The following is a 13,430-nucleotide window of genomic DNA, read 5'->3' on the forward strand; positions in this document are numbered from 1 at the left end:
CCCATCCGGGGAATTTTAGTGCTAGGCCCCACCTGCGGTATCGGTTAGTGTTAGGCATCAAGAGGGAGGGTTCTGTGTGAGAAAAGGATTAGGTTAGGATGTAGTAAAATATCGGTAAAATTACTGATATTCTACTATAGTTAATAATAGAATATTGGTAATAGTTGCAGCGTTTTTTTACCTCTATGCCCATTTTTACTTGTGCCGCTATTATTTGCACGCCTTAAAGGATGCCTGAGGTGAGAGGTATATGGAGGCTGCATTTCCTTGTAAACAATGCCAGATGCCTAGAAGTCCTTTTGATCTTCTGGCATAAGTAGTGTCTGAGTCAAAATCCTGGAACAAGCATATGGCTAATCCAGTAAAACCTGAATCAGAGTTCCTGATCTGCTGCATGCCTGTTCAGGGTCTATGGATAAAAGTATTAAAAAACACAGGATCAGGAGGACTGCCAAGCAACTGGTATTGTTTAAAAGGAAATAAATATGGCAGCCCCCATATAACTCTCACCTCAGGAATACTTTAAGGTATGTGCCATGGGAAACGCAGTTCTTTGCAGCACTTGATTTACAGCAAGACCTGCCAAGATTCATCCTGTTACTGGCATGTGGTGTAGATCCTCTATGCCAACCCCACACCCTTGGAAGCGCTCCACTATTACCTTTATTGTAAAAATAAAACAGTTCAGTTCAGTTCAGATTTATCCTTGTTAGTTACCCCCTAAGTTGTTTATATAGTGTTAAAAAAAATATTCTAAGAATGCATTGACAGTTGATCAAACTGTGCTTCCTGCTTGCCCAAGAACGTATTAACACAGTTGCTACATTCTGGAAATGTCACACTTATCACAGCTTCCAGCGGGTAAGGAACTAAGTATGTTTTTCTCTTAGTATAGACTTTTTATTGCTTTTGGAAAAATTGTGATCATGTAAAATAGATTAGCTTATTGTAAAACTTTGTAGTGGGTGTTAGTATTTCTGTGCATAAATTGAGACAAGATGTATGGCTTTCTATAGAAAATGTAATTTTTAGTAGGACTGTTAAAATGGATATATGTTTGTAAGATATATAGATGCAGTCAATTTTTAGTTTTGCAATATAGATATTGATATTAATTTAACTACACCCTGCAAACATCGGCATTCTACTACCAAAGGGTGCGCAATGTTGAGCGAGCTAATCAGTTGTTACCAACAGGTGCGGTATGATGCAATTAAATCCCAGCTCTGTATATAAACTAAAAATCGCACCTCAAATAAATGCTTTTAAAATTAACAATCCAATTAAAAATAACAATCCGATTAAAATATCCAAACTCTTCCATTTGATGAAATTATCCCATTTCATTGAAGATGATCTCAGCTAATGAATCATTGTTAATTTTGCAGTCTGTTTATATCCTAGGGTTTTAACATGTGGTACTTGGGCTTGGTTTAGGGGGTGCTTGTACTTGTCACAGCCAATTAATTACTTTTTTTTAACTACAAAAAAATAACTCAAGTAAGCTTTCATCTTTTCAATAAGTAAGCTTTTGAAAGTAACAAAAAAAAAACATAAGCCATATATAAATAAGCCAAAATAAGTATTTTCATTATGCACGAAGAATAGAGGGTCCAGGAGCACTCATCATTAAATCTCCAACACTTTTAATAATTCTTCATCTAAAAGAAGCTTACAGCAATCAAACAGTGAGGTAAAAATACACCATACTTATCGGATACAAAGCAGCGATGTAGAGGTGCAGAGGATGGGTGACGATCGTTTCGCCCAGAGGGCTTTCTCAAGACCGTAGGCAAGTATTTTAGTTAGTTAAAGCACACCTGAAGTGACATGTGCAATAATGAGATGAACATATGTGCATACTGTATAGTACTAGTCTTACTAAGAAATGCTGTTTAGAATGTAGTCTTAGGTTCCTTTTACACTATATCAGTTGCTGTCAGTTGTAACTGAAAGGACAACTGATATGCAAGGCAATGTCCATGTTTCCCTATGACCTCTTTACAAAAATAGATTAGGTATTGCACACCTTTAGTATAAGATTATAGCAAAAATATACTTAGCAGTAACGAGGTGCTGTGTCAAACATCAAAAATCCATAAATTACAAAAAGACACACACACCAAGCCAGTTAAATGCTCAGAAAAGTGTATTCAAAAGATCTTAAAGTCATCTAGTAATGCAATACTCTGAACCTACAGCACCAGTGTGCAGCGTATATACTGAATAGTAAACAGATATAAATTATGCAACATCAACAAATGCATGATAACTGGAAGGGCACTTATGCATAGTGTAAATTCATGTGGACATAGATATGCACTCAGTTAAGGCAGTCCAGTTAAGGCGTTTCGGAATTATTCCTTTCTCAGTGGGTATAGAGCAGTTGAGGCGACTGTAGCAATCCAAGTGAGAGGACGCTGCGTCTCACTCGGATTGCTACAGTCGCCTCAACTGCTCTATACCCACTGAGAAAGGAATAAATTCCGAAACGCCGACATCTGGGTAAAAAGTTGGGAGTGCCAGCACCTCATCTCTCTCTGCTTATTGTAAACTTTGTATTGCCTATTTTGCAACTTTGCACATCCGTTTTAGCTATTTGCTATAGGGAACTGGATTCTATTATGGACTATTACTGGTCTGTGCACTTATATATGGGCTGCCTTAACTGAGTGCATATCTATGGGACTTTGTCCACATGAATTTACACTATGCATAAGTGCCCTTCCAGTTATCATGCATTTGTTGATGTTGCATAATTTATATCTGTTTACTATTCAGTATATACGCTGCACACTGGTGCTGTAGGTTCAGAGTATTGTATTACTAGATGACTTTAAGATCTTTTAAATACACTTTTATGAGCATTTAACTGGCTTGGTGTGCGTGTCTTTTTGTAATTTATGGATTCCCTATGACCGCTTTCCCATTATACACTGAAAAACTGAAGCATTTACACAATGCACTGCTATGGAAAGTTAAAACGCATTAAAATACAACGCATGCCTGTGCATTAAAACGCATTAAGTGTAATAGGGCCCTTAGAAATGAAGCAGCCCTTAAACTGAAAATAAACAAGACACTTATTTCAATGTTACTTAACCCCTTGCATACCAGCAGTCCCTGGCCCCTTAAGGACTAGAGACTGCTGGTACCTAAAACAGCGCCTCCCAAAGAATTGCCTCACATAACCGCCGCTCTCGCCAGTTTACGCCGTTCTCCAATTGCCGCAAGCCCCTTTTTCTGCGGTCGCTATGACGCCAGAGCTCTGTGCGCTGGTCAGGAGCCACTTTCATTGGCTCCTGACACTGTCCATTAATGTGAGCCAATGTGATTGGCTCAAAGTGATCACGCGGCAAGGAGCCAATGAAAGCAGCTCTTGACCGGCTCACAGAGCTCTGCTGTCATAAACAGTGGGATGCGAAAGTTTGGGCAAGCTCATTAATCGTCATGATTTTCCTGTATAAATCGTTGGTTGTTACGATAAAATTTGTCAGTTAAAGATATCATGTAGGAGACGCACACAGTGATATTTAAGAAATGAAATGAAGTGTATTGGATTTACAGAAACTGCACAATAATTGTTTAAATAAAATTAGGCAGGTGCATAAATGTGGGCACTGTTGTCATTTTATTGATTCCAAAACCTTTAGAATTAATTATTGGAACTCAAATTGGCTTGGTAAGCTCAGTGACCCCTGACCTACATACACAGGGGAATCCAATTATGAGAAAGAATATTTAAGAGGGGTCAATTGTAAGTTTTTCTCCTCTTTTACTTTTCTCTGACGAGTAGTACCATGGGGGTCTCAAAACAACTCTCAACTGACCTGAAGACAAAGATTGTTCACCATCATGGTTTAGGGGAAGGATACAGAAAGCTGTCTCAGAGATTTCAGTTGTCTGTTTCCACGGTTAGGAACATATTGAGGTAATGGAAGACCACGGGCTCAGTTCAAGTTAAGGCTCGAAGTGGCAGACCAAGGAAAATCTCAGATAGACAGAGGCGACGAATAGTGAGAACAGTCAGAGTCAACCCACAGACCAGCACCAAAGACCTACAACATCATCTTGCTGCAAATAGAGTCACAGTGCAGCGTTCAACCATTAGGCGCACTTTACACAAGGAGATGCTGTATGCAAGAGTGGTGCAGAGGAAGCCTTTTCTCTGCCCACAGCTCAAACAGAGTTGTTTGAGGTATACAAAAGCACATTTAGACGAGCCAGCTTCATTTTGGAATAAGGTGTTGTGGACTGATTAAACTAATATTGAGTTATTTTGGCATAACAAGGGGTGCTATGCATGGAGGAAAAACAACACATCATTGCAAAAAAAAAAAACACCTGCTACCTGCAGTAAAATATGGTGGTGGTTCCATCATGCTGTGGTGCTGCGTGGCCAGTGCAGGGACTGGGAATCTTGTCAAAGTTGAGGGATGTATGGATTCTGCTCAGTATCAGCAGATTCTGAAGACCAATGTCCAGGAATCAGTGACAAAGCTGAAGCTGCGCCAGGCATAGATCTTTCAACAAGACAACGACCCTAAACACTGCTCAAAATCCACTAAGGCATTCATGCAGAGGAACACGTACAACGTTCTGGAATAGCCATCTTAGTCCCCAGACCTGAATATAATTGAAAATCTGGGGTGTGAGTTAAAGAGAGCTGTCCATGCTCGGAAGCCATCAAACCTGAATGAACAAGAGATGTTTTGTAACGAGGAATCGTCCACAAATACCTTCAACCAAAATCCAGACTCTCATTGGAACCTACAGGAAGTGTTAAGAGGCTGTACTTTCTGCAAAAGGAGGATCAACTAAATATTGATTTAATTTATTTTTTGTGGTGGCAAAATAGAAAATATTCCGTTACAGAGCATAATTTATTGTGTGTTCTATTTGTACTTTAACATTTTTTACTGATATTTCCAGGCAGCTTTTGCCAGTGTAAAGATGCTGTGGTACAGTCTATTTCTGTCGGCCCTGGTACTTATTGAGTGCCAACTGGACACTTGTGGTGAGTAAATGTAATAAGCCATGGTAAGAGTAAACAATGACAATTATTACCTTAATTTGGGGACATATATATATATATATATATATATATATATATATATATATATATATATATATATATGTATATATATATATATATGTACAGTGGAGGAAATAATTATTTGACCCCTCACTGATTTTGTAAGTTTGTCCAATGACAAAGAAATGAAAAGTCTCAGAACAGTATCATTTCAATGGTAGGTTTATTTTAACAGTGGCAGATAGCACATCAAAAGGAAAATCGAAAAAATAACCTTAAATAAAAGATAGCAACTGATTTGCATTTCATTGAGTGAAATAAGTTTTTTAACCCTCTAACAATAAAAGACTTAATACTTAGTGGGAAAACCCTTGTTTGCAAGCACAGAGGTCAAACGTTTCTTGTAATTGATGACCAAGTTTGCACACATTTTAGGAGGAATGTTGGTCCACTCCTCTTTGCAGATCATCTCTAAATCCCTAAGGTTTCGAGGCTGTCTCTGTGCAACTCTGAGCCTGAGCTCCCTCCATAGGTTTTCTATTGGATTAAGGTACGGAGACTGACTAGGCCACTCCATGACCTTAATGTGCTTCTTCTTGAGCCACTCCTTTGTTGCCTTTGCTGTATGTTTTGGGTCATTGTCGTGCTGGAACACCCATCCACGATCCATTTTCAGTTTCCTGGCAGAGGGAAGGAGGTTGTCGTTCAGGATTTCACGATACATGGCTCCGTCCATTTTCCCGTTAATGTGATTAAGTTGTCCTGTGCCCTTAGCAGAAAAACATCCCCAAAGCAAAATGTTTACACCCCCATGCTTGACGGTGGGGACGGTGTTTTGGGGGTCATAGGCAGCATTTTTCTTCCTCCAAACACAGCGAGTTGAGTTAATGCCAAAGAGCTCTATTTTGGTCTCATCAGACCACAGCACCTTCTCCCAGTAACTCACAGAATCATTCAGGTGTTCATTGGCAAACTTCAGACGGGCCTGCACACAGGGCCGGGCCGAGGCATAGGCTGGAGAGGCTCCAGCCTCAGGGCGCAGTGTAGGAGGGGGCGCAGAATTCATTCAGCTGTCATTCCTAATTGTGTTTGAAGCAGAAATAAATAAGAAAAGGGGATACATAGCAGTGACTGCAAGCCAGATAACTAGATATTAAGGTGTTGGGGAGGTTGTGGGCCCTGTGGCACCTCTTAGTCTAATAACAATCAGTGTGTGACGGCTGGGGTGGGAGGGATGGAGGGGCGCACTTTGGTGTCTCAGCCTTGGGTGCTGGAGGACCTTGTCCCGGCTCTGCCTGCACATGTGCCTTCTTGAGCAGGGGGACCTTGCGAGCCCTGCAGGATTTTAATCCATTGCGGTGTAATGCGTTTCCAATTGTTTTCTTGGTGACTGTGGTCCCTGCTAATTTGAGGTAATTCACTAACTCCTCCCGTGTAGTTCTAGGATGCTTTTTCACCTTTCTCAGAACCATTGACACCCCACGAGGTGAGATCTTGCGTGGAGCCCCAGAGCGAGGTCGATTGATGGTCATTTTGTGCTCCTTCCATTTTCGAACAATCGCACCAACAGTTGTCACCTTCTCTCCCAGCTTCTTGCTAATGGTTTTGTAGCCCATTCCAGCCTTGTGCAGGTCTACAATTTTGTCTCTGACATCCTTGGACAGCTCTTTGGTCTTTCCCATGTTGGAAAGTTTGGAGTCTGCTTGATTGATTGATTCTGTGGACAGGTGTCTTTTATACAGGTGACTAGTTAAGACAGGTGTCCTTAATGTGGGTGACTAATTGAGTAGAAGTGTCTAACCACTCTGTGGGAGCCAGAACTCTTAATGGTTGGTAGGGGTTCAAAAACTTATTTCACTCAATGAAATGCAAATCAGTTGCTATCTTTTATTTAAGGTTATTTTTTCGATTTTCCTTTTGATGTGCTATCTGCCACTGTTAAAACAAACTTACCATTGAAATGATACTGTTCTGAGACTTTTCATTTCTTTGTCATTGGACAAACTTACAAAATCAGTGAGGGGTCAAATAATTATTTCCTCCACTGTATATATATATATATATACTAGCTGATTGCCCAGCGTTGCCCGGATATGTATTTGGCTGTGTTTGCTCCACCCACTTTTTCTAACCCTAACACACAATTAGTCAATTACTCAATTACCTAGTTTGTGAGCTTTGCGGTCTTTGGTATAAATAATTTGCATTGAAATGAAACAAATCTGATTGGCTGTGGCTCCATCCCCTTTTCTGAATTTGAACCCCAGTCACCCAATGACCAACTGTACCAGGTTTGAGGCTTGTTGTACCATTAACAGTGCAAGAATGGCAGCAATTAAATATTCGACTTTGAAAATCAATAGGTGGCTTTTGAAGGCTCCACCCACTTTTCTGAATATTAATCCCAGTCACCACAGGCCTACTAGTGGACCCCTTTCCATGCTCCCATGGGCCTCCCATTGAGGCACCCACAACTTCCAGTATGCCCAATGTAGGCACCATAGCACCCAGCATACCCCCCATTGCCATGTGTTCTGGTGCCATGCAAGGTGCTATGGTGCCTCTATGGGGCACAATGGGTGCTGTAATGCCATGCTGGGTGCTGTGGTGCCAGGCCGGGTGCTGTTTAGTAGGGATGATCGGAAAGAGCAAATTCCGTTCCGCCGGAATTCGCGTATTCCGCCAGCGCTAAATTCCGTCGCTATGACATTTCTGCCGGAATTTTGTGAAATTCCGCGGAATTCCGCATTCCGGCGGAAAAAGTAAAGTAATCGCAAATGAAACCTTTTTCTTCTTCCTCCCTCCTCCTCCTTCTCCTGTCTTGTCTTCCAGGGAATTGTAGGATGTCAAAATCCAGCTCACATACATTGGCCAGAAATAGAACCCAGGTCTAGTGCTTGGAAGGCAGCTTTCCTCACCGCTATACCACCACCAACACTACTAGAGATGGGCCGAACGGTTCGCCGGCGAACGGTTCCAGGCGAACTTTGGTGGTTCATGTTCGCCTGCACCAGGCGAACTTTTGCGCAACTTCGATTCGCCCCATAATGCACTATGAGGGTCAACTTTGACCCTCTGCATCAAAGTCAGCAGGCACATTGTAGCCATTCAGGCTACACTAAGCCCTGGAGCCCCACCCCCCCTTATATAAGGCAGGCTCGCCGGCCATTACACTCACTCGTGTGCCTGCTAGAGACAGACTAGGGACAGCTGCTGCAGACTTGTTCTCCTAGGGACAGATTAGTTAGGTTCTTGGCTTCTTAGTTTGCTGCTGGCTGATTATTATTGCTTTTATAGCACCCCTCAACAGCTCTTTTCAGAGCTCATCCTGTACTTTTTTTTTCCCTGTGTGTCAAACAGACACTTTTGTTGCATGCACAGCCTTGCTAATTCATAGTGTGTGTGCCACTGCCAGCAGCCCAGCACATTCAGTGACTACCTGTGTGTGTGACAGGGAGCTGCACATTGTACTACCCAGTACTGCATATAGCCAGTACCTGTTGTGTTTACTTAACCCACCTCATCACTGCATATACCTAGCTTTGTGTTGAGTGAACCCAGCTCACTGCATCTAACTACCTGCTGTGTTCAGTGAACCCACCTCACTGCATATACCTAGCTGTTGTGTTGCGTGAACCCACCTCACTGCATATAACTACCTTTACTGTTGAGTGAACCCAGCTCACTGCATCTAACTACCTGTTGTGTTGAGTGAACCCAGCTCACTGCATCTAACTACCTGTTGTGTTGAGTGAACCCCGCTCACTGCATCTAACTACCTGTTGTGTTGAGTGAACCCACCTCACTGCATATAACTACCTTTACTGTTGAGTGAACCCACCTCACTGCATCTAACTACCTGTTGTGTTCAGTGAACCTAGCTCACTGCATCTAAGTACCTTTACTGTTCAGTGAACCCACCTCACTGCATCTAACTACCTGTTGTGTTGAGTGAACCCACCTCACTGCATATAACTACCTTTAACCCGGCAACCATATGGGCTTGAAAACCACCACGGCCTACACTCTCGCCACGGTGCGCACCAGTCCAGTACGGCCGTCACTACGCAAACAGCTGTTTGCGGTGCGTTACACAGTGAGTTTGGTGTGTCAGTGTGAAGTAGAACTCTAATTACACTCCCTGATTGATGTATACACATGCAAGATGTTTGAAAGCACTTTAGGCCTGCAATTTAGCATTCAATGTGATTTCTGCCCTTAAAACGCTGCTTTGCGTCACATCCAGATTTTTCCCCGGAACTTTTGCCATGTATCCCACTCCACCATGCCCCCTCCAGGTGTTAGACCCCTTGAAACATCTTTTCCATCACTTTTGTGGCCAGCATAATTTTTTCTATTTTTCAAAGTTCGCATCCCCATTGAAGTCTATTGCGGTTGGCAAACTTTTCCGCGAACCGAACCTTCCACGAAGGTTCGAGAACGGGGTTCGCGAACCTAAAACCATAGGTTCGGCCCATCTCTAAACACTACATGCTGAAGCCAGCCTAGCATGTACCATTGTGATATATCCAAGAGGAAAATGAGCTTGCTTACGGATTTGTAGGATGTCAAAAGCCAGCTCACATACACAGGAGGGGAGGAAGGTAGAACTTGTAAGTCTGTTGAGCAGAAATTCCTATTTTTAGGCAGAAATCCGTTTGGTGAGAAAAAAAAAATTTGCATTCCACGGAATTCCACATTTTTCCGCGTAAATTCCACCATAGCGCTATAGCAATTCCGTTCCATCGCAACGGAACCGGAATCACCAAATTCCGGCAGAAATTGCGGAAATCTTAATTCAGCGGAATCCAGCGACCATCCTTACTGTTTAGTGCCATGCTGGGTGCTGTGTTGCCTCTGTGGGGCATGCTGGGTAGTGAGTGGTGCCCTGTTGGGTGCTGTGGGGCATCTAATCTGCCTGTGGGCAGGGCCAGGCGGAGGCAGAGGCGAGAGAAGCTCTAGTCTCAGGGTGCAGTGTAAGTGCACAACTCACTCAGCTATCATTTCCGTATAGTGTTTGAAGCAGAGAGAGACAAGAAAAGGGCATAAATGGTAGTGACTGCAAGCCAGATAACTAGAAATTAAGGTATCAGGGGGTTTGGGGGCCCTGGGGCCCCTCTTTGTCTAACAGCAATCAGTGTGTGAGGGCTGGGGTGAGAGGGATGGAGCGGCACACTTTCGAGTCTCAGCCTTGGATGCTGGAGGACCTTGTCCCTGCTCTGCCTGGGGGACATCTGGGGCACCCCAGGATAGATCTGTGGCACCTGCCACTGATCTTTGGAGCTAGCAACGCCCCTGACACCAAACCCACTTTTTGCTCTACTCCTGACATTGTTAGCTGATGGATAAACTGACTACAACTACCGGTTGCGTGTACATTTGATGACGGTGCCCTTTAGGTAGTTCACAGGAACAGCGGTGGTAGAATACTGGTAGATTTACCCATATTCTACTACTTCATTTACAGTAATATTTATTGATATTTTACTATGACCTAACCTAAAGGTTAAGGTACCTTACTATGACCTAACCTCTCCCTGCTCTTCCACAAAACCCTCCCCTGGTGGTACCTAGCCTTCACGTGTACTTGGGAGACTACACTTTAAAATTCAGCTGTAGCCAGTTACTTATCACTAGGAATGGTCAGAATTTCCAATATTCCTAATCCAATGAAATTCCAAAATGTTATGCAGAATTGAATTCCGAATTTTGTGGATACTGAGCTTGTATTCGAAGACATAACAACAAAAGTTGTTTAGGTGATACCTTTAAAGACTAACTGTATGTACAGTTAGTCATGAACCACTTCAGGACTCAGCCTTTACCCCCCCCCCCCCCTTAAGGACCAGCACTGATTTCTAAGATCTGTGCTGGGGGGGCTCTACAGCCCCCAGCACAGATCAAATACCAGGCAGAGCGACCAGATCGCCCCCCTTTTTTCCCCACTAGGGGGATGATGTGCTGGGGGGTCTGATCGCTCCTGCCTGCGTGTGGCTGGCGGGGGGGGGCACCTCAAAGCCCCCTCCACCGCAGGATTCCCCCTCTCCCTCTCCTCCTTCCCTGCCCCGGAGATCGGAGGCTGCACAGGAACGGATCTGTCCTGTGCAGCCTCTAACAGGCTCCTGCCTGTCATGTGACAGCGATCCCCGGCCGCTGATTGGCCGGGGATCACTGATCTAGTACAACGCTGCTACTGTTAGCAGCGTTGTAAAAATGTAAACAAAGCGGATTATTTCCACTTGTGTTTACATTTAGCCTGCGAGCTGCGATCGGCGGCCCGCAGGCTATTCACGGAGCCCCCCGCCGTGAATTGACAGGAAGCAGCCGCTCGCGCGAGCGGCTGTTTCCTGATTAATTAGCCTGCAGGCGGCGATGCAGAAGTGCGCCGCTGGTCCTGCAGCTACCACTTTGCCAACGCGCGTTATGAGTGCGCGGTCGGCAAGTGGTTAAAGGTATCACCTAAACAACTTGTGTGTTGTTATGTCTTCGATTACAAGCTCAGTATCAACAAAATTCGGAATTCAATTGTAATTCGTCATAACATTCTCGGGAGTCTCCCCATGACTTATACCGGACCTCTTGCAACTGAGCTTGTATTGTGAACTTAAAGCGGATTATAACCCAGCATTTCATCTTTGTCACAAACCGCAAGGGCCGGTCTGCGATCGGGTCAATTGATCAGAGTCAGAAATCCTCGCACACTGTCATTTTGCTCATCACGAAGCGTAACCAACTTCGCAAGTTGATGAACTGACTAGCGGAGGGAGCGTTCGGACGCCAAAGGATTCACCACACACATACAATTCAAAGATCTGCCACCAAGCTGGTTACACAGCCCGCTACTGTAATTATGCTACTACTTCGAGAATGCTCTGTTAACCCTTTGCAGTATGCAGGAATCTGGGTCAGAACTGAATATCTGAGCCGGGTCCGCGCATACGGGTTATAAATGTACACTTCTATTAAACACAGGGTAGCAGATTCAGGAGAGTAGATACGTTTGTGTATATTCAGAGCAGGTTGTAACCATAATGATTTTAAAACGTTTTAATAATAAAGTTGCATTACATACATTTATACAGATTAACACATAGAGACACATAGCTAAAAATAAAAGGGATAACATTAGAAGGATCTTACTTTAGTTATGACTGAGCAGTCCATTTGGAGAGTGAAGAAAAGAGTCTGGTTTAAATTAGGCATTAATGGTAAGAGTCCTTGGAACAATGCATGCGTTCGGTCCTTCTGTAGGGACGCATGCTAGAAGCTCTTCTTTATCAGATGAAATGGTGAAAGACGAGGCTGGCAACGCTGGCCCCAGATTTATACAATCTTAGAATTGGGTCTGGATTACCTCCAAACTAGGCGGGGTTAAGGCGGAGTTACCTCCTGGTCAGCAAGGTCGCAGCCCCCAGAACTCAGAACAGAAAATGTAACATTTATTAATCATCTGCGTGACTCCGCCCCAGATTGGTGTATCGCAAATCCGAGGCTAAATTCACAAGCGGCCCGCGATCCTGTATCAAATGAGGGTACACATGCCTAGTCTACCGCATTCGGTCTGCGCATGCTGAATAAAGCAGTTTCCCGATTGACCCCCAACAGTTAGAAAATTGTAATTCGGGTGGATGATAGAACTGGTTTATGGGTATCAGAAAATGTATTTTTTGTCTTTCTGTGACAAGCCTATTTTGAATTACAAATACATTAAAGTTCTCTTTGTTTGGTTCTAAGATTTCGGAGGGAATCCCTTATCTATGCTAATTCTACCTGGTTTTTGGAGATGAGCTGTAGGCAGCAAATGGTCTCCTCAGGAGAACCAGCCATGTGTGACATTCCTCTCTGTACCTAATGCAGGACATGGGGGAAGGTGGGTGAGGGGTTTGCTTTCATTCAGAAGAGAGGGGAGAGACATCTGTGGTACATCTACACAGGACTGACAGTAATGGGGCTGGACCATTACGAAAGTCGTTGGCGATTACGCACAACTTTCCGTAATGTTCATCACAATCTTTGCTCTAAAACATTATTTACAGCATATTATATGCAACCAACATTTTTTTTTACTAGACCAGCCTTCGAAGGGTTACACACAGAGCTTGAAAGTTCAGTGCAGTGAAATGTGGACGCATCCGAAGTTGTAGATTATGTTATCTTGTGTTTACTTAAATATATCAAGTGAGGAATGTGACACATTCTCTGACTGTGGAGAAGCAGCTCAACACAGACAGAGAGTCAAAGCATGTCTGCCTTCAATACATAATGAGTAAGACCAGTTATTAACAAAATGCAAAGTCAGCTCACAAAGCAAAAAACTGTACTTTTGGGAACCTATAATTTCTAAATGAATAATAATACTTATGCACAAATGCAAATATGATAACCGTATAACATA

The 13,430-nt window shown here is 43.3% G+C and overlaps 1 protein-coding gene across 2 annotated transcripts in view; it reads left to right on the forward strand.

The window, feature by feature from the left end:
- The first annotated feature begins 770 nt into the window (after window positions 1–770).
- Window positions 771–13,430, forward strand: part of LOC137524936 (intelectin-1-like) — a 49,515-nt gene continuing 36,855 nt past the window's right edge. Inside the window, exons 1-2 of one of the 2 annotated variants that reach the window (XM_068245464.1) lie at window positions 771–861; window positions 4,933–5,017. In XM_068245464.1, coding sequence (XP_068101565.1) covers window positions 4,954–5,017 — 64 coding nt within the window. In that variant the 5' untranslated portion in view covers window positions 771–861; window positions 4,933–4,953. Of the gene's footprint in view, window positions 874–4,932; window positions 5,018–13,430 lie in introns of both variants that reach the window. The other variant, XM_068245463.1, reaches the window with a different exon arrangement.

This window comes from Hyperolius riggenbachi, chromosome 7 (genome assembly GCF_040937935.1).
Source record: "Hyperolius riggenbachi isolate aHypRig1 chromosome 7, aHypRig1.pri, whole genome shotgun sequence".
Classification (NCBI taxonomy): domain Eukaryota; kingdom Metazoa; phylum Chordata; class Amphibia; order Anura; family Hyperoliidae; genus Hyperolius; species Hyperolius riggenbachi.